This window comes from Acipenser ruthenus, chromosome 6, assembly GCF_902713425.1.
Source record: "Acipenser ruthenus chromosome 6, fAciRut3.2 maternal haplotype, whole genome shotgun sequence".
Classification (NCBI taxonomy): domain Eukaryota; kingdom Metazoa; phylum Chordata; class Actinopteri; order Acipenseriformes; family Acipenseridae; genus Acipenser; species Acipenser ruthenus.
The window spans coordinates 71,549,358-71,570,204 of NC_081194.1; the positions used below are offsets into that span (position 1 = coordinate 71,549,358).

Below are 20,847 nucleotides of genomic sequence, written 5' to 3' on the forward strand. Positions count from 1 at the left end.
ATTACATAAATAATAAAAAAACGTCTCGTAATTTTAGCCAAAGCGAGAAATAAATAACTCCAGCCGGAGCTATTGCAGCAGACTTATGTTGCTTGATCCCTGGGAAGGAGCAACTCAAGTGGTTGGCTTCACGTGGGGCACAAGACCACAGTGAGACGCTAGAAACAACAGGCTGTAGTGCACAAAAATACATAATTAGTAAAACTAATACAGCTATTATTTTTAATATCACATATCATTTGTGTAAAAACACAATAAATGCTAAATATATAACAGAAAAAGTATCAAGTACTTATCGGAACCAACTCTCCTGTCAGGTCAGTTCTTGAAAGGAAAAATGATGTTGCGGTCTGTGACCGCAGTGCTTTTGTGCCCTCGGGAGCAGGCCATGACTGCATCACAGGCTCTACGAGCAGCTTTGATAAGATCTTATTTCAGGTTTTGGGTCTTTCGAATATAAATACCCATACGGTAATGGTTACATTTTGTACTGAAAGGGAACTACAGTATTAGGTTGCTTTTGGCTTCTTTCTGTTGACTATAGACTACAAGGGTCTGCCTTTACTATGGAACTTATTCACCACTCAAGGTACATTTCCACTGCCCAGAGTTGAAGTTCTCCGGTTCGCTCTGCTACATGTTGCTCATTGAGCCCCAAAAGTAACAGCAATTGTTTTTCCACCTGCAGTAAAACCCTCTGAGCTGCAATTTTTAGATCTCTGAATCCCAGACTAAACACTCCAATGTCTTTTCCTGTACACTCACTTAATCAAGATCAAGAATCAAGACTATTGGAGTTTCTAAAGTCATGGAAGATGTATTATATTGAACTAGGGCTGCTCTGATTAACAGATTAATAGGATTGATTAATGAACTAATCGATCCTATTTAATGCATTAAACTGTGCATTCTGGGTAGAGAGAGAAATGCATGCTGCTGTTTAGTGGAGTGCTGATTTGAAGTGCGCTCACTCTCCCCGGAAGTGGTAGGACACTGTGTTTTTAAGCTTGTATAAAAAGGAGTCAAAGCTGTATAAAAATCATAATTGTTGTCTTGTTTTGTACAAGGATTGCTGATAGTGGGCTACGGATGTATATAGGTATTTATTTACGTTGATTTAAATGATTGCGAAACATGTGTCTGCAAAGTTACTCGTGTGCATTGTAACCAGCTGTGGTGAACGCTGTGGTAAAATCCATTGTTGTGCATTCATCCTGACCAACTGTTTTTTGTTTCCGTGTGCGTTGCTAATGATTTTGCTGTTTAGAGGTTACCCCAGAGTGGTTAAGCAGTACGCGTAACTGTGCTGCTCTCTTGGGGCTTATGAGACTGAGTTAATATCAGGTCCCTAAATCTGTTTTATAAGGATAATAGGATGGAAAGATAACATTTGTTACATTTACTAAAATAAAAACATAAATAAAAATGGTTTTAAAAAGATCAAATTCCCATTGTTTTTAGATTATTAAATTTATTTTACTTTTACTTATTTATTTATTTTTAAGTATTACTATGCTGGCCAGCCGCTACAAGATTGTTACCTTTATTAAAATGTTTTAATTGAGTGACAGTCCTATATTGAACCATATGCGGGTACAGCCTCAGAATTCATATATTGTGCATGCATGTTTTCCGAATCAAATGGTTACAAAAATGCAGGTGTACTTGTAAGAAATGCTCAAATATTCTTTTTACAGCAGATCACTTCAAATGGTTAGAGAGACATACCTGGCTGTGCTCAGGTGATACTGATCCAGGGGGTACAGTAGGAGTGAAAGCAGATTTTTGCCAAGCCATGCTGCCACTCATGCTTGCCAGGGATTGGTTTTGCTGGAAACCCGTCTCGTTCTTTGTTTTACTTGGAGACAGCGGCCTAAATAAAAACCACATTTTCAGAACATGTGATCCCGTCAAGATAATTAAAATATTTTACATCTGATTTTCTTTTTAAATATAAAATGTTAAAATATCAATTTTCACTCCACTGAAAATCAGGGCCTGATGTCTCTGTTTTTCCTGCATTTTTACATGTTGGTCAATATTTATATATCCACACGCTGTATGGCCATTATCAAATGTTAGTGAGCAGATACCAATATTAGGTCTCAACAGCCAATCTAATCAGGTGGCAAAATGAGAAAAGTGGGTCATCATGACCAAGCATTCATAGCTTCAGAAATACATTCTTTCATCAAATTTGGTTAAGTTGTACTAAAACCATGTCACAGATGCCAGAATTCAAGGTTCTGATACCCTCAAGAACCCAAGATAAGGATTGTTTATAGAATGGGGACAGTTCACAAGATTTAGCAGAACACACAGTTAAGGCGGCACACTTTCTCTCAGGATGTTCCCAATGTAAATAATACAAGTTCTACATAATGAGAGGCTACCTAATTCAAAAGTTATGTGTTGTTCTAAATATGTTTAAGACCTTGGCAGGAAAAGGACCAAGAAAAAGTAACTTACCCAGAAGAGTGTGAGGTAGAGGACTTGGACACAGTGGGTGGAAGTAAGGCTGTTTTTGAAGCTGATGGTACTTTCTTTTCAGCTACTTTTTCCACATAGTTTGCAGGGAACCAGCCTGTGTGTCCTTGAAAACTTCCATAAAGCCAGCCAGGCTCTCCTCCAATAGTGGTCTCATCAACCTATAGATTACATTATATATATATCTATATCTATATATATATATATATATATATATATATATATATATATATATATATATATATATATATATATATATATATATATATATATTACACACATACACACACAGTCAATTTCAGTTAACTCGACTGGTGGATAACTCGACACCTTCGCTTAATTCGACAGACAGTCTTGGGTCCAAATTTTCTCCATATAAGATATATGCATCCTGCCTCGTATATAGATTATATACATATACAGTGCCTTGCATAAGTATTCACCCCCCTTGGACTTTTCCACATTTTGTAGTGTTACAATCTGGAATTAAAATGGATTTAATTAGGATTTTTTGTCACAGATCTACACAAAATAGTCCATAATGTCGAAGTGGGAAAAAAAATCTACATATTTTTCAAAATTATTTACAAATAAAAAACTGAAAAGTCTTGATTGCATAAGTATTCACCCCCTTTGCTGTGACACCCCTAAATAAGTTCTGGCGCAACCAACTGCCTTCAGAAGTCACATAATTAGTTGAATGGAGTCCACCTGTGTGCAATTAAAGTGTCACATGATCTCAGATTAAATACACCTGTTTCTGGAAGGTCCCAGAGTTTGTTAGAGATCATATCTAAACAAACAGCATCATGGAGACCAAGGAGCTATCAAAACAAGTCTGGGATAAAGTTCTGGAGAAGCACCAACCAGGGTTGGGTTATAAAAAAATATCCCAAACTTTGAACATCCCCCGGAGCACCGTTAAATCCATTACTAAAAAACTGAAAGAATATGGCACCACCACGACTCTGCCTAGAGAAGGCCGTCCACCAAATCTCAGTGACCAGGTAAGGAGGGCATTAGTCAGAGAAGCAACCAAGAGGCCAATGGTAATTCTGAAGGAGCTGGAGAGATCCACAGCCGAGATGGGAGAAACCATCCATGGGACAACTATAACCCGGACGCTCCACAAAGCTGGGCTTTATGGAAGAGTGGCGAGAAGAAAGCCATTGCTGAAAAAAACCCATATCAAATCCTGTTTGGATTTTGCCAAAAGGCATGTGGGAGACACAGCAAATGTGGAAAAAGGTTCTCTGGTCTGATGAGACCAAAACTGAACTTTTTGGCCGAAGCGCAAAACGCTATGTGTGGCGCAAAGCCAACACTGCTCATCACCCTGAGAACATCATCCCCACGGTGAAGCATGGTGGTGGCAGCATCATGTTATGGGGATGCTGTTCATCGGCAGGGACTGGGAAACTGGTCAGGATTGAGGGCAAGATGGATGGAGCCAAATACAGGGAAATTCTAGAGGAAAACCTGTTTCAGTCTGCAAGAGACCTGGGACTGGAGCGGAGGTTCACCTTCCAGCAGGACAATGACCCTAAACACACAGCCAAAGCTACACTGGAGTGGTTTAAAAACAAGAACCTGAATGTCTTAGAATGGCCCAGTCAAAGCCCAGACCTCAATCCGATTGAGAATCTGTGGCAAGACTTGAAAATTGCTGTTCACCAACGGTCCCCATCCAACTTGACAGAGCTTGAGCAATTGTGCCAAGAAGAATGGACAAAAATTGCAGGATCCAGATGTGCAAAGCTGGTAGAGACTTACCCCAAAAAGACTCACAGCTGTAATTGCTGCCAAAGGTGCTTCTACCAAGTATTGACTCAGGGGGGTGAATACTTATGCAACCAACAAATGTCTTTTTTTCTGTTTAATTAACTTTTGTGTTACAATAAAACATATTTTGCACCTTGAGAATGTTAAGTATGTTGTGTAAATCAAATGGTAAAAATCCCAATTAAATCCATTTTAATTCCAGGTTGTAACACTACAAAATGTGGAAAAGTCCAAGGGGGGTGAATACTTATGCAAGGCACTGTGTATGTATGTATGTATATATATATATATATATATATATATATATATATATACACACACATATATATATATATATATATATATATATATATATATATATATATATATATATATATATATATATATATATCTCTATAGAACTTTTTAAAATTATGAGCGACTATCCGAACACGAACATCCTATGAAAATATAGAAATTAGGACTGTCAGTTAAGTCCCCAAATAGCAATTGATTAATTGGGCACACTAAATCGAATCATTGGAATAAAGATCAATGATTGTACCGCCCACATATATTTTCACTCCATTCCTCTCCCCCAGACATGATTATTTTAATTTCGTTGCTGTTATAAGTAAAAGCTTGTGCACAACAATTGAATGCGAGGGGTAATTACGCCTTGGTAGCATCAGGAGAAGAAAAAAAATGACATTTGCAACAAGCCTAAAGCAAGTTTAACATACTACAGGAGTGTTACTAAAATATTTATTCCAAAGAGATTACAGTACTTTGGAATGTAATCTATATAAACTAGACACGAGTTTATGAAAACTGTCTTTCACCTAACCTTCACTATCTGTGAACATCATCATCATAATAATAATTACAAATAAATTGACTTATTACCACAACATGCACACCCGCTATAGGTCAAGCTGATCGTTACTCCAAAATTGCGTTTCACATCACTGATGTTTTATTTATTTATTTATTTATTTATTAAACGCTATTGAATATTGTTAAATATTCATTATATAACAGTTAATTTTGAACCTCCAAAGAAGCGCAAACTATATACAGTCAGCGCACTTTTTTGTTTGTTTATATCGAATACACAGAGGGGTATTCGATATAAACAGGACCAGCAAATCAGATGCTAGTTAACACATGCAGGAAAAGAAGAGCAGGCCCACTGCTTGTCTGGCAGAAATACTGTAAATAGCAAGGCAGGGCGTTTGGTGCATTTTCATTGATAAACTTAAACAATGTTATTAACTATGCGTGATACAAAAATGCAATTATTGAATCGATCATTCAGTATTTCCCGTTTGCAGCAGCATCACATTCACAGTGCACAGGAACTGTAGCTTTGCGAAAAGGTCCTGTAATATTGTACCTCAATCAGATCAGAAGCACTGAAAGCGAGTTCATCGAGATTCCTAGCTTCAAAGGGGTAAAGTGCCCTGTAAGTGACCAACACTGCCGATGTCCTGTGTCCTGAAAGAGTAGTTCTGATTCCTGTAATAAAATACAATGCACGCAGGTCAATCAGTTTCAATGCATACAGTAGTTCTCACACTGTTTCAACATCATTTTCAGTAACTGAAATAGCCGTACAGAACTTAACATACCTAAAAGAAAATAAGTAAACAAAATTGTGTTTTGTTTTTATGGGAACATTTGTATGGTCACCATACCTCAATTCACCTCAAAAAAGACTATGTTATAGTCTGAATAATTTGTGTTAATAATGTTGCACTGGTTTAGATCATCATTCATGGAAATAAAATAAGTACATGCTATTAATAAAAATGAAAATAAAAAATACTGTCTCTCAAGGAGCTTTGTAAGACTTATTCCAACATTTGTAACCATACCTCTTGTTTTAGAGTCTTTCTCGTCAAACCCCTTCACCATGGAAGAGATTTTTTCTTGCAGGTCGATCTTGATGTTGGTGAAATTCTCTGAATTCTGCTGCTGTTGCCTCCTCTGCTCCATAGCCTCCTTCGCTACCTCGTCTTCTTGTTTCTTATGCTGCCTCTCCCCTGCCTCTTTCCTTAGCTGCTCTTGTCGCCTCTTCTCTTCCTCAGCCTCTCTCCTCACCTGGGCCTGTCTCCTCTGTTCTTCCTCCTTCTCTCTTCGGGCCTGTGCCTGCCTTCGCTCCTCCTCCTCTTTGCGCTGCATTTCCTCAGCCTCTCTTTGCTCCCGCATCGCCCCTTCCTGTGTCTCCCGCAGCCTGGCCTCGGCCTCCAGCTCCTCCTCCTGCTGCATCTTCTGTGATCGTTCCTCCTGCATCCTCTTCTGACGCTCTTCTTCCTCCCTTCTGACCTTTTCCCTCCACAGGTTATCTTTTTCTTGTTTTGCTTTTCTGCAAGAGGACAACAGGAAAAAAAAACGGCACAGTAAATCCTGGAAAGTAGTCAGAAATAAGCCCTCAAAATTCAAATCCTGTTCCAGAATCTTAATGCTTGCTTTATTGTAGCAATTTTATACACAATATTAATCTTGTAACCTATGAACCCATATTCAAGCATGTATGGGGTTGTGAGTGAGCAGCATTATTATTGTAACTTTAGCACCTTAGTGATATATAAGTGCTATATATAACAGTCATTGTACCTCTATGTATAGCAACGCTTTTTGTGTTTCGAAAGCTATCGTGTTATCCAGTAAAGAAGAGGTGACCTCACCAGTGGGGGGCAGCTTAGTTACCTTATGGCTTCCTCCTCTGCCTTCCTTTTTTGCGAATGTTCTTGTTCTTTCCGCCTCTCAATCTCACGCAGTTTCTCCTCTTTGATCTTGTAAAGCTGCTCAATAGCGCGTTGCTGTTTGTTTTGACTCTGCCGAAGCTCCTACAAAAACACAATCATTGAACGCTCTGCATACCTTTATACAAATCACTTGGAAAAATGAATCTGGGAATATTCTCATATGGCATATCCAACATCCTGTTATTTCATTTCAGTCTCTTGTGTGTATAAATGGCTTGTGAAGATATACCTTTACTGAAGTACATAGAGTACATAAATAAAATAAATCGTATTTCTATGCTGAGCTTCTCCTGCACGTCACATGAAGGAATGCAGGGACTAAATTATTTTCTTACTATGTACCAAATTCATATAACATTTACTGGAATCATTTTTTGTAAGTTCTGTGCCTTGGTACTTGATAATGCACTTCATGGTTCTGGTGAGCACAGCTTGAGTAACTTATGATTAAGTCACCATAGCCCTGAGATACAAATTATAATATTGATTAAATCACACTTGCCCAATTTGTTAAGGATCGTTTTTGATTTCCTTTAAGAAATTGGTTTCTAATACTTACTTTAGGTAAGTATTAGAAACCAATTTGGGTAAATTGTTCTCTAGATTATGTTTAAAATACAAGATTGACCTATAGAGATGCCCCAACGATATCCTTATCTGAGGGGATAATATCCTCTTCAGATCACAGTTTTCTACCAGGTACATATTTTATGAAATTCACATGAATCTCCATCTCAAACATTCAGCATAAGACTCAGGAAGCACTGCAGACTGAGATTCAAGATCCACCCACCCCCACCCCCCTCTTCCACAGTAAAACCAAAATCCTTCGGTAGACAAAAACTGGGGTAAAACTTAAGTTTTGCCCTTGAAATGTGTCTACTTGAAGATGTACAAGTTGTATTATTTTGCTAATGAGTGTAAACACATGACACACCACAGTATTTCACATATTTGTGAACATACACCATGGTGAAGGTACTGGCGATACATGAAGTTAGTATGGAAGAGATAAATATAGGAAGAGGTATTTAAAAAAATAAAAATAAAAAAAAACCAGAAAAATAAATATTCCAGCAGGCATTCATTCAAATACAAACTGAAGTGCAAACCTCAATCCTATGTAACTTTCAGAAAGAAAATATTTACCAAGAAAAAAAAAAAAAGGGTTATGCTTTTCATACACCAGAGAGGTATGAGACAAGCAAATGGAACAGATGATGTTCACAATAGAAAAGGAAAAACACAACAAAGTATAAAATAACCTTAATTAAGAGGAAGAGGTTGCTGAGACAACCCAGCAAAGAGAGAAGACACTGAAGGACAGAGTCATCCATATCCTCACACTGCAAGATAGCACAGAAGGAGAGAGATTAAGAAGAGCGAGTTGAAAGTTAATGACACAGAACACAAAGTAGGAATTAAACCAATTAGTAGGTATTAGTGTTTTTGTTAACCACACATTTGGTACTGAAAATGAAAAGCTGTGGGTAATAGCTTCCCTCAACAAATGTGCTTGTTATTGATATGGGGCTATGTGGCTCTATAAACCACTTTTATAAAGGAGGTTTCAAATAGCAATGGGTATGTAACTACTTCAGGGTATTAGCGGGCAGTTCAACTGAGACGCAGCGCTTCACGTCCAAGCATGCACGTGGGTTTTTGTAAACTTTTTTCTACCCCCCAGTGATGACCTCAGCTGTATTCCAAAAACATACAACTGAAAACTGCATGATGCAAGGACATTAGAGAAGTGTTTATGCTTAACGAAAATGGATGAGAAACAAATATTATAAAAGCAGTATCTTTTTAAAGTTGTAGCTCTTACCTTAAGCTCCTTATTAAACACTTCCATTTCAGTCAATTTTGACGACGTTTCTTTCTCCAAAGCATCCAGCTGCTCTTTCAGCATACGACACGAGCCATCCTTTTCAGATCGACTCTTCATCAGAGTCGTGAGTGGTGTAGCTAATGAGGGAACATCATTTACAAACACTTTTTAGTTTTTTTTTTTAGTATTCAGTTATAGCATCCAATTTGCATTTTTAATACCTGCTAACAGACACTACTGACAGTGTGATGACAGCTGTGTCAATTTTTTAACTTGACAGTTATTATAGCAACTTGCACATGATTCTTTTTGAAACAGAGTCCTCCTAAAAAAACATAATCAATTCCCTGCCAACCTTGCATGTGGACTGCATTTTCCATTAGAGTGTTTTGTAAACAGGGGTGGACAAGATAAAGCCTCATATACATTCAGGCACCCACTGCATGACTGATCATACATGTTCATTACACATCAGTCTATAAAATGAAAATAAATAATGGTCAGCTGGAAGTAATAAAACATTTAAAATGTATACCAAAGTCTGTCCAGCACAATATAGTCTATACTTACTCTGCACATTGTTAAGGTTTGTGTTTTTAAGCCTTTCAGTAAGCATCTGCTGCTCCGGGACCAATTGAGTGAGCTTTTTCTGGTAGTTCTGAAGAATGAAAAGTGCTTTTTAGAAATGACATATTCCTTGAAATTTGAACAGCAAATCAGATTACAGTGAATGTGTTTGTGTGCATTTGGGTTAAGTTCCCAAACCTGAGCATGTAATAACTATAAACACAACATATCAAAACAGTATGTTCAGTGTTTTCTGGAAGTCAAAGTAAAGCAATATGAGCACACAACTTCAGAGAATTGAAAAATGCAGAATCATAATAAAAAACACCTGGATAATGTTCGATTTTTTTCAACAAAAAAACAAAACACTGCACATAATTAAATCAGACACAGTTTGTTCACCAAGAACACAGAATGTGTTTAAACCTCAAGCTGCTGCTGTAGGTTATTGATTTCCATGATCCGACGGTCCCGCTTGTGATCGATCAGATCCAGTTCACTTTTCTGGACCACCTTCTTGTTCTGAACATCACGCAGCCTGCCAGAGATCTGCTTGTGTTTGTCACCCTGGGCAGAATGAATGAGATACCTGATTACAGCCTTGCTATGGAAAGATGATCAGATGGTTGTTTGAAAATCTGCTAGTAACAAATGTACCTACTGGGAACAGATAAATGCACATTTACACAGGGTTAATATAAAAATGCATATGGCCCTCAGCATGTTAACAGTGTGACAGAAGCATAGCATCTCCACTGACCACGGCCTCTAGCTCCATCTCCAGGCTCTTTTTTTTCGCTTTCAATCTGACAATGTCTTCCTGCTGTTTGTTTCTCTGATTCATCAGTTCCTGGCGCCGGGTTCTCTCCCATTCCTGCTTCCGTTGTCGTTCAAGCTCCTGTTTCGCAGCCTGAAAAAGAACAGCAGCAACTTCATCAGCACTCCATTGTTTCAGTTTCAGGGCGAAGACTGGGATGCAGGTGATGAGCATTCACCATTAAATCATCTGTTTGCATGTAAACCCAAGTGTGCATTCAAGAACACAACTACAGGTGAAGTAAACATATTTAACACTGCAGCAATCTGACAACATGTTGGTGCAACAGTTGAACTGGCAGAATCGCTTTCTTCCCTGGTAAAGGGGAGTGAAACTACATAATTTCAAAAATACATGATAATGTTACCATATCTTGCAGCAAAAAGGGTTGGCTGGGGGTTGGAATGGGCAGTGTTCCTGGGACCCACAAACTGAGAAGAGTTTACAATTGGGTTGACCGAAGGCAATTCCCGGTCCCGGTTTCATATGTATAACAAAATAATTAACTAATAAAAAGGACCTTAAGATTAAATTGGCTCAATTAAACAAATAAGAACATGTCTGCAACAGGAGCCTGGACTAGAAGGCCCAATACAGAACAATAAGCAAGAGTTCAATGCACCTCTCTGCGCTCCATCTCTTTCCTGCGCTCCTCCTCCTTCTGCCTCTCGATCTCCCGCTGCCTCTCGATCCTGCGCTCCTGTTCTAACTGCCGCTTTCTCTCCTTCTCCTGCTGCTCCCGTTCCCACCTCTCCCTCTCCTCCTGCGCCTTCTTCATCCGTCGTTCCTGCTCCCGCTGCTGCTGCTCCTGCAGTAACTGCCTCCGCTTCTCCAGCTCGGCGTTCCCACGCTGGTAGTTCTCCTTCCGCTTGTCCTCAAAGGTTACTATATTGTCAAGCAGAATAGACACGATATCAATAAATCTAGTATTGGAAGGAATACATTTCTGATATATAGCGAGCAAGAGGATAAAACAAATGCAGCTGCAAAATCCTGCAAGAAAAATAAACTGATGTTTTGTAACAAAAACACGCAATAAGATACGCTAATCTTTAAATAACAGGAAAACCACTGTTGGACAAAAGTCCACCTTTAATTAGTATTCCTTTATATGAAAGTTCAAATTTGAAAAACAACAATAAAATACATGTGTTGAGTCATTTTGGAGCAATGTAACTAGATTTCTTGAGCTGGCACATACCCAGAGCTAGTCAAGGTCAACCCACAAATTCCCCAAGTGTGTTTGTTATCCTATTAAGTTTCAAGTCAACAGAACCAATAGTTCCAGAGATAGAAGCAATTCATTTCGTGCTGGCAGTGGACACAAAAACAAATCATTTAGGCAATCCTTATACAATATGACACAAGTTATCGATCTAGGGACATGCTGTTTTATCATGCTGTAACAGTACTGGGGATACTGTATTAATAATGGTTTGGCAATTTCACCCAATCAATCTCAGTGATGGCAGGTCAACAATAATATCAGGGAATTGGTAGTGAAAAAATTAAAATGAAAGCATATTATACAATAATACCTGGGCTTATCTTCTGTGGGGGTTCTGCAGGTTCTTCCGGAATTCCCAGAATTCCTTGATAGGGGGGTAATGTCCCATTGACTGTATTACCCCATTCCCCACCTCTATAAATGAAAAAGAAAACCTAGAATAAAGATGGTGCTTTGTTCACTGATACATATAAGATTATTACAGTTCCCATCAGCAGGGAAGAATTCAAGTCTGCTTCCAGGCATTTACAGCAAAAAAAAAAAAAGTGCTCTCCCTTCTGAGTTCAGATCGCCCTAAATCAAATTAACATTATGTCACACAAACGTGGTGTGCTGTTTAAACTACATTTCCAAATCACTTTCAACTCGAAACCAGAGGCAGAAAAAAAGGCATTAGCGCTGACTGACTTAAAATAAAATTTGTAGCACACTCATATCTGGGAACCAAGTAAAAGTCATAAAATATTCACACGGCTCCAATTCAAAGGAAACAGTCAAAATAACCAGAGGAATAACTGCTTGCGCCCGGGTGCTAATGCTAATTGGATAGGTTGTTCTTAAGAACACATCTCCCAATGCCACTTTCTTTCACTGGGCACGTTAAATTTCACGCTGTGATTTATGGTGTTACTGTTCTTAGACAATGATACCTGAATGACGGAGGTATGAAATCTGGAGGCAGAGATAGTGGAAGAGGCTGCCCTGTTTTAGCCATGTCAACCAGATGCATGGCTAAAATAAATTCTTCAGCTTTTAGCTTCCCATCTCTGTCAATATCAGCCAGGTTCCTGAAAAAGACATTATAAATTTGAACCGGACAGCACTGTGGAATTAAACAGCCTGACCTCTCATAAAGGCATTCAACTCCACACTGAGCACCTGTACTGAGGACTAGGAATTTGCTCAAAACAGCAGACTGCTTTACAGCATTAGAAAGATAACTCCACTCAAAACAGCAGACCAATAAAACTAATATGTATATACCAACATACTATGTATATGATAATTTTTATTTATTTTTCAATACAATACACTGAAACTATTTCATTAGTTGTCCAATTTATTTTATTTAAATAAATTTACTTAGTGCTGACAGAGTTAAAGCTAAGAAAGAAACAAGAAATTAGTTTTTGTGAACAAAAACCAAGCATCACTGGTAGTATACACTCCAAGGCGTGTGTCGTATACTCGAAGGGGTATGCCACATCAGATTTAAAGTTAAGCACAATGTGGCACTGAAATGTTTACTGAAAAGCTATGGTTCTCTAAATACAATTTAAAGTAATGCAGCAGTAAAAGGGTTTATTTTTACTGGATAAAAACGCTAATGGAATGTAAGAACACTTAAAGCTGTGTACCAAAAATTACAACAGTAACAAAGTACACAGTCTGTAACATCAAAAGCCACATGACCTCATAATGGCAGCATGTTAGTTCAGTTTGTCAAGGTTGACAAACTCATACAAGCTCCACTTACAGGGATGCTTGTAAAATTTAAAATAAAATAAAAAATTGGATACTGCATTCTAATAATATAGTAAAATGAAATTTGACTGAGAATTAAAACAAAACATCAAGAACTCATGGCATAAACTCTTTTCTTTGGTATACCAAAACATACCAGATTGTGGCTAGTTGTGTTTGAGTGAGATTTGACATGACGAGAGCATTTCTGGCTTGTGGACCTGGAAAATGCAAAGAACAATGAACATGAGTCATACACAGCAAATAAGTAGAAAAGAGATCCATTACCATGCACCACACAGCGTCGTGAATAAATCGGCAAATAAGGTGTACATGGGGATGGGTGTTTTGTTAAAGAAAATGCAGGACAGATGCTTTTATAAAACCGGCCAAAAATAAATCGTCTAACAGCTTAGTGTTTTGTGAATGTTAAAGAAGTCATTACACAGCAATAGGTTTAGCTTATTTCAACTCACTGTGTGTCACAAATAAATACAGAAAAAAAACAAAGAAGGATAAAGTAATGACAATTCCATTGACATAAAACTGCCAACCGCCCCCCCATTTTTGCTTCTCTCTATTTATTAGCATAACAAAACTATTCAGCTATGCTACCACGGCTGGGGAAACCTTTAACGCTCACCTGAGAGGTGTCCAGTCATAGCTTTGTCCAGACTATTGAACATCTGCCTGTATTTTAGTATGGATAACTGGGGCACTGCCCAGTCACCGGAGCCAGCCTTGGGAGAGTTCCCAGTGAGAGATGTTGTCGAGGAAGAATTGGAGCTGTGAGGAAAGGCAATACAGAATTCTTAAATTTAATAACTAACTGTTTTCCCAGCCCCTCGAACATCATTAATGAAAGTGACTAATTCTGTTCTATATCAGTTTGGACTTCAAACAAGCATACTGTTGCTGCTGCTGTTCCCTACAGTTTTGTTGTAAGTGCAGGTGTATACTGTAATGTATGTGTTTATTTTTATACAGTATATACACTACCCTGCCAAAAGTATTGGAACAGCAGTCTTGAAACAGAACGACTGGGGGTGGGACTTTTATTCCTCTTTTTACCGCACTCAGACACCTAACTTACTACACTAAATATCTTGGTTTCACTGATAACGGTCCCCACTATAAAAATATGAAAGGATTTTAATAAGACGGCCATATCATGAATTTTCTAGCAATACAGAACGACTAGGAGTAATAACTGTATTGCCTTTTAAAGGGTACATAAGGACCTTTTATTTTATTGTGTTACATCTTCCCATGTGTTGCTACAACTGTTTACGTAAGGTGTGTGTATTGTTTTAATTTTTTTTTTTTTTTTTACATTTTCACCACTTTTAAACTTTTAAATTGCATTCCCTGCCTCAAGATGGCTTCACATTTACCCACATGGACCGCTCAGAACTAAAAAATTAAAACAATACACACACCTTACATAAACAGTTGTAGCAACACATGGGAACATGTAACACAATAAAATAGAAAGGTCCTTGTATACCCTTTAAGCCCACTCAGACCTAAATATGTTCTCTTCAAAAATAATAAAAAACAGCAAGTAATAAATCGGGTATGTCCAATTTACTATCAATACAGAATAATCAGCATTTAGTGAAACATCTGTATTTGTCACCATTCCAAAAACTGATTTTCAGGTTAAAATATTTACAACATCCTACTCGGTTCTTCTGCATTGGAAGTAAATGGACAATATTTGGGGTGCCACCACACAATATAGTGCCAAAACTGCATTTGAGGCATGAGTTTACTGTTACACCATATTCAGTTGCACTTCAATATTCTATGTTCATGTTCTTCCATCGCACTCAGTCTCAATAAATAAACAGGCTAACCAAATTTAAACCATGGATTATTTATTCTATTTTTATTTATGTTTTTACTTCAGGAACACATATAAAAGATTTACCTAGGTAAGATTTTAACACGTCAACTTACATTTCACTGTTTATGGTAGGAATAAAACTCTTACCTGCTTGACCCCAAGTCAATCAAGGACTGTGCCTTTTGCATTCTTGTACTTCCAAATCCCATCGAGGACTGAGGAAAGGAACCCGTCTGGGGCAGGGCTGACATTAAACATACTGTGATTAAATCACCCGCCAGAGAAGTCCAGACAAATTAACAGTATGCACCTCTTGCAGATTTCACAGATTTGACTTCTAATAGCATTGTGGATAACAAATGAACGATGACGGAATAATCATTAGTGTCTGTACAGTCTCTTATGTAAGTTCCACTAAATTTGATTCACAAGTCAAAACACAGCTACAGGTACAGCTGGACTGCACAAAGAATCCCTTTCTAACTGAACATTCTTTAAACACAGATACAAGCCTGTACCCAGAGGTCATCTGCAATTAATTAAATAAAAATAAATAAATAAATAAATAAATAAATAAATAAATAAATAAATAATCTAACAGACAACCCTGTATTTATTTAGTGATGAACAGTATCTGGGATTGCAGCACAAGACAGATATTGCCTATTGGAATATAGTGGATAATCAACAAGGTAATTAATACAATCGTGCATATTAATTTTAAAAATATATACAAAGCCACGTTAGTGTAGTAGTAACCGAAAAAAAAACCTACTTCAGATAAAAATTTTAAAAAATAATAAAATAAAAAGGTCATCAACTGTTGCTTTTTGGTTTTGGAGTTCTTTCCCTGTTTTATGCAATATGAAGAGCTCAGCCAGTCGAGGGGACACTGTTTGTCTTTTGGAAACAATCATTTCTGGTAAATGACAGAGGAATATAAATTATATTGGAACCCATTCATTTTTCAGGCTATATGCAACTTATAATAAGATATTTTCTTAAGGGTAATGATGGACAGGATCTTTGCAAGTGTGTCAATAAGCAGTAAAGGAAGGGGCAGGTGGTATTTGTCACTTACTTGATGACAGAGGCATAGAGAGGGGAAGGAGGATTGCGTTGCCCCCGTTAGGCAACGACGGCGTGCTGATTGAAGGCACCAGGGGGGTGGAGATTCCAGAGGGAGGCAGTGAGGTCATGGGGGTCATAGACGTGGTGGGTGCCAAGGGGGTGTACATAGGCATGGTAGGAAGGATGGAGAGGTTTGGCATGCTTCCCATTCCTAGTTTACAAGTAAAACACATTAGATGTTTTGTGCGATTATATATAAACAACTCTTAAACCAAGATGTTCAACCCCAGCCATCAAAGACCATTACAGTACACAGGCGCGGCACCAAGACCAAGCCATGACAACAAACATTCTCAACCAACTTTAAGGATTAATAGGTGCAAAAACAAAAACACTTTTCTGTTTTAATCTTCTATTGATGGTGGAGTGGAACTCTTGCATAATATAAACAGTGCCCATATTGCGCTTGTAGGCAAACACAGTTACACAGCCCTTGGTGAAAATCTTAGTGACTGCCCATCACCAGTGGTCAGTTTTACAAAGCATATCTAGAACATAGCAGACTTCAAGCAAAAACATGTCCATATTTGACTCACAAAACATTTTAAGAAATCAGCTACCTACTGTAGAATTGGTTTGTGAAATTGAACCATGGGTACCTCCACATACCTAGTTTCAGGGTTTCCAAAGCAGCATTAAAAAGTCATTGTCAGACAGCACAACCAACAGTTGTCATAATGTCACTTTGTAAAGCTGCTTATAAGTCCCCAAAACCCAAAGACAAAAGTCATAAGTGTGGTCCTGTTTATATAGTTTTACAACAGGAGGCAAAAGAAGGTGTATGCAAATGCCATAGTTTTTAGAATTACTGAGCATGGTAATTAGCAGCTGAGCTGGCATCAGTGTTCATAGCTGCAAACTGTCAACTCCTAACTAGTCCACAGTGCTCCCATGCCAAACTCAACTTTTCAGTTACTGCAGTAGACAGCAGTCCATTAAGAATTGCATATACAGGTAGTACATAAATGATATATTACTATATTTACCGAAGCGTGAGGACATGAGCGGGGATGGTACTGGCTGCTGCTTCATTACTGAAGGGAGTGTGGAGGGCAGAAGCTGACCCTGCAGTTTCAGCTTGATCAGCTTCATGGCTATTGAGAATTCCTGCTGGTCCATCTTCCCATCCTTGTTCATATCTGCAAGGGCCCTAGTAGAGAAAAGGAAAGATCTTTTTCAACCCTGCCTTCTTAAAAATATCCAAACAAACATTTTCCAGAAAAAGGTCAGGTTACACCCTAATTTCTGTCTGGAGTGGACCTCTAGACCAGTGGTGCACAAAAGTGGGGGGGGCACCGAGAGTCAGTACGGGGGGAGAGAACATTTTAAATAAATACATTAATGACAGCTAATTAGTCCAAGTTCTTACCTTTCAAATGAGCCGTTGACAATCACTCCAGGACTTGTAGAACCGGAGAAATAATGTTTGAAGTGGTGAGTGTGTTGGTGAAACTGCAGCCAAAATGGCGGATTCCACGTATGGGGCGACAAGTGCAAAAAAAAGCACTAATGTTTTAACGGGGTTTACCCAGATTGAATGTAAATCACGAATTAGTTCCAAAAATGTAATCAAAAAAAGTCCAGATTTAGCTGAATACATACACAAGTCAGAGTGCAAAGCCCGAGTCAGACAGGCGCAGCACCGCTGGACATTTTCACGGTGCGGTACCGCTAGTCTGCACCTGGACTCACAGGAGTGGTATGCACTACGCGGTACAGTAGTTATCAGTACCACACCGTAGGCTTTGTACTCGAATATAATTTACATATATGGCCAAAAGTTTTGCATCATCGAATAGAATATGAGGATGCAGACATAATTAAAATATATATATGAACATAATTTCGATGTTTTATTTAACATCATGCAATCTAAGAAACTATAAAATGGTATCTCAAAAGTCTACAATAGTAGTACAGTATTTCGAAATGTCACATTTTTCAATTTTTTGAAAACTTCAAAGCGATATGTAATTTCAATATGTCAACGTAACATTAATTCTATAGGGTGTGATGCAAAACTTTTGGCCATAGCTGTAATGCCCCCCATATAATCTACTAAATAAAAACACTGGTTTGTTTTTCAACGTTGTTTTTCTGTCATCTATATGCAGGTGTATGAAATGAGCCATCACCTAAGCAAAGAAACATAAAAAAGATTTATAGACTGATTTAAAATGTATTTAAAGTACAGTATTTAGCTAAATCTGGACCTTTTGTGGTTAAATCTAGAAAAAAATATGTGATTTACATTAAATCCGGGAAACAACACCTGTTAAAATATTTGTATTTATTTATTTATTTTTTATAAACTTGGCGCCTCATGAAAGCCGCCATTTCGGCTCTGTTCACCGCAGTTTCACCGAGACTCACCCACTTCAAACATAATTTCTCCGGTTCTACAACGGCTCATTTGAAAGGTAAAAACTTGGACTAATTGGCTGTCATTTTTATATACACGCCTTGCACGCCACTGCTCTAGACTTGAGTAACTCACCAGATCTCAGCCAGGACTGGTGCTGGAAGCCCAGACTGCAGGAAGAACTTCCGAGCTTGATCTCCTGCCGGTACAGCCAAACAAAATGTAATCAAACACTTCATCAAACAGGTTAGCGTCTGCTCATAGAACCATAACCCTTAGGATATCTATAAAAGCGCTATTCAATATTTAACAAGGGTGAAAATCAGTCTCCCTGGGATGAATCAGTTATCAAAGGCTCTTATAGTTAGGAAGATATAGCAGCCTTGGCAGTGACACAAATATCCACTGGCAAGCCTTATGTTGTTCTTAAAACACCTTAAGTACCGTATTACTTCGAATTTTCAAAAATAGCCTTCATCTTAAATTCAAGTACAGTACAGTGATGCATGTATTAAAATCGGCAACACAAGACGTGACTATGCCACTACACAAACAGCAACGTGACTGACTGCCGAGAAAAGACAAACAAAGGCGTTACTGCCCGGTCTTGAATCATCCATGACATACAGGCAGCCATTTTCAAGGAACAGTCATTAGCTTCCTGAGGAATTCAAAAGAAGCTTTTACAATTTCAGCATTTCTAAAAAACAACAGTACCAGCTTGGACAGATCAGAAATGCTGATCAGACCCCTGTATTTTTTGACATGCCAAGCAATACCACAGTTCACAAATTGGGAGAAAAACAGGTGCAAGTAATCTCCATGTGCTTATGTTATGCTGGCATTGTGCATACCGTTCTGACTGTTGTGTTTGCAATGCAATTAGTGCTGTTGTGGTTGCTGGGTTACGTGTCGCCTGATGTAGTGGAGTGTTGTGCAGTCTTAAATTCAAGGGCATCTTAAATTCAATGGAATATGGTATATTTAAAAGACTATTGTAGGTTTTTTTTTAGTTTCTTCTTGATATTTTATTATAATAGCTAATTATTAAGGCATAACCTAAAAGGGTGCCTTCAAGACAGAATACAAATGTATTATGTTTGTAATATAAAAATATACAAATAAACAGGAACATACTTCTGCAAACTTGGAAATAGTTTTCTACAACCAACTTGGAGAACAGTTAAATTACTGTATCTATGGCTTGTACAAACCAAGCACATGGAAATTAAAAAAAAACAAAAAAACAGGATATGGCGATTTTTGATCTTAACTATTTAAAGTCAAGCAGACAGGTATTATTATTATTAATTATTAGTGACAACATGATGAGCACAATGTTTTGAAAGCTTTTTTTTCAAGCTGATCAACAATGTCCTTCTATAAAAGGCAACATGATCCTATTTAAAGACCTTTCATGAAGCTGCAAACCAGACAGCGATAATATTAAATACATCAAAATGTATCGCGAGCATGTTTATTCTCCTCATTCCAGAGTGAATCCCAGTTTGGATGGGATCTGAACACATAGAATACAGATTGTGTTGCTACTGTACCAGCGACAAGTCAACTACAACACCAAGGTCTTTCTTGGGCCACTGTATGTGACAGCTTTGTGTGGTGTATGCACATTTTACAAGCTTGATAATTAGTCTAGGTTGATTATGTAGTACTGTACTTGGTCCAAACTAGAAGTTACTCCCCTTACTCTCTACTTCCAGTTTTGTGTCTGTCTTTTGTGTGGCACTTTGTCAAAGGCCTTTTGATAGTCTAGACCAGGGGTTTTCCACCAGGGTACACGTACCCCTGGGGGTACTTCTAAGAGTCATAGGGGGTAAGTATAAAAAAGAAAATAATTATCCTGATTTAACTTTTGTCATGGTATTACAGTATATATTCTCTAAACCGTTGTGCATCAACATTTAATATTTGTTTAGCACCTGAAAGGTTAGTTTAGTATAGTTTCAAAATATTGTGACAAAATATAAATTAAATAAACAGGGAGAAAATGTATTTGCTAAATCAGATTATTCTGCCGTTTATTGCAACTGTGGTACCATTCAGTAGAACAGAAATTTTAAAAGGGGTACTTGAGCTGAAACCTCCAGGCAGAAGGGGTACAGTTTTTTTTTTTTTTTTTTTTTTTTTTAATTTGAAAACCAGTGGTCTAGACTATGCCATACACTCTAAACTTGCAGTAATCCTTATATCTAGAAGAAGGTTAGTCAGACAGGATCAAACTCCTCAGAAACAATGCTGGCTATCTCCAAACACTGGGTCTGCTTCTGAAAGAATGTCCA

The 20,847-nt window shown here is 37.9% G+C and overlaps 1 protein-coding gene across 6 annotated transcripts in view; it reads right to left on the reverse strand.

Annotated features, from left to right (window-relative positions):
• Window positions 1–20,847, reverse strand: part of LOC117411188 (intersectin-2) — a 78,559-nt gene that overhangs the window by 28,635 nt on the left and 29,077 nt on the right. For 5 of the 6 annotated variants that reach the window (XM_059025773.1, XM_034018459.3, XM_034018460.3 and 2 more), the window contains 18 exons: window positions 18,683–18,746; window positions 17,172–17,335; window positions 16,136–16,336; window positions 15,202–15,298; window positions 13,849–13,991; window positions 13,363–13,426; window positions 12,392–12,529; window positions 11,773–11,876; window positions 10,857–11,119; window positions 10,178–10,327; window positions 9,844–9,984; window positions 9,421–9,508; window positions 8,848–8,987; window positions 6,961–7,100; window positions 6,126–6,616; window positions 5,645–5,766; window positions 2,470–2,648; window positions 1,729–1,873 (listed from right to left, as the gene is read on the reverse strand). In XM_059025773.1, coding sequence (XP_058881756.1) covers window positions 1,729–1,873; window positions 2,470–2,648; window positions 5,645–5,766; window positions 6,126–6,616; window positions 6,961–7,100; window positions 8,848–8,987; window positions 9,421–9,508; window positions 9,844–9,984; window positions 10,178–10,327; window positions 10,857–11,119; window positions 11,773–11,876; window positions 12,392–12,529; window positions 13,363–13,426; window positions 13,849–13,991; window positions 15,202–15,298; window positions 16,136–16,336; window positions 17,172–17,335; window positions 18,683–18,746 — 2,834 coding nt within the window. Of the gene's footprint in view, window positions 1–1,728; window positions 1,874–2,469; window positions 2,649–5,644; window positions 5,767–6,125; window positions 6,617–6,960; window positions 7,101–8,284; window positions 8,366–8,847; window positions 8,988–9,420; window positions 9,509–9,843; window positions 9,985–10,177; window positions 10,328–10,856; window positions 11,120–11,772; window positions 11,877–12,391; window positions 12,530–13,362; window positions 13,427–13,848; window positions 13,992–15,201; window positions 15,299–16,135; window positions 16,337–17,171; window positions 17,336–18,682; window positions 18,747–20,847 lie in introns of all 6 variants that reach the window. The other variant, XM_059025774.1, reaches the window with a different exon arrangement.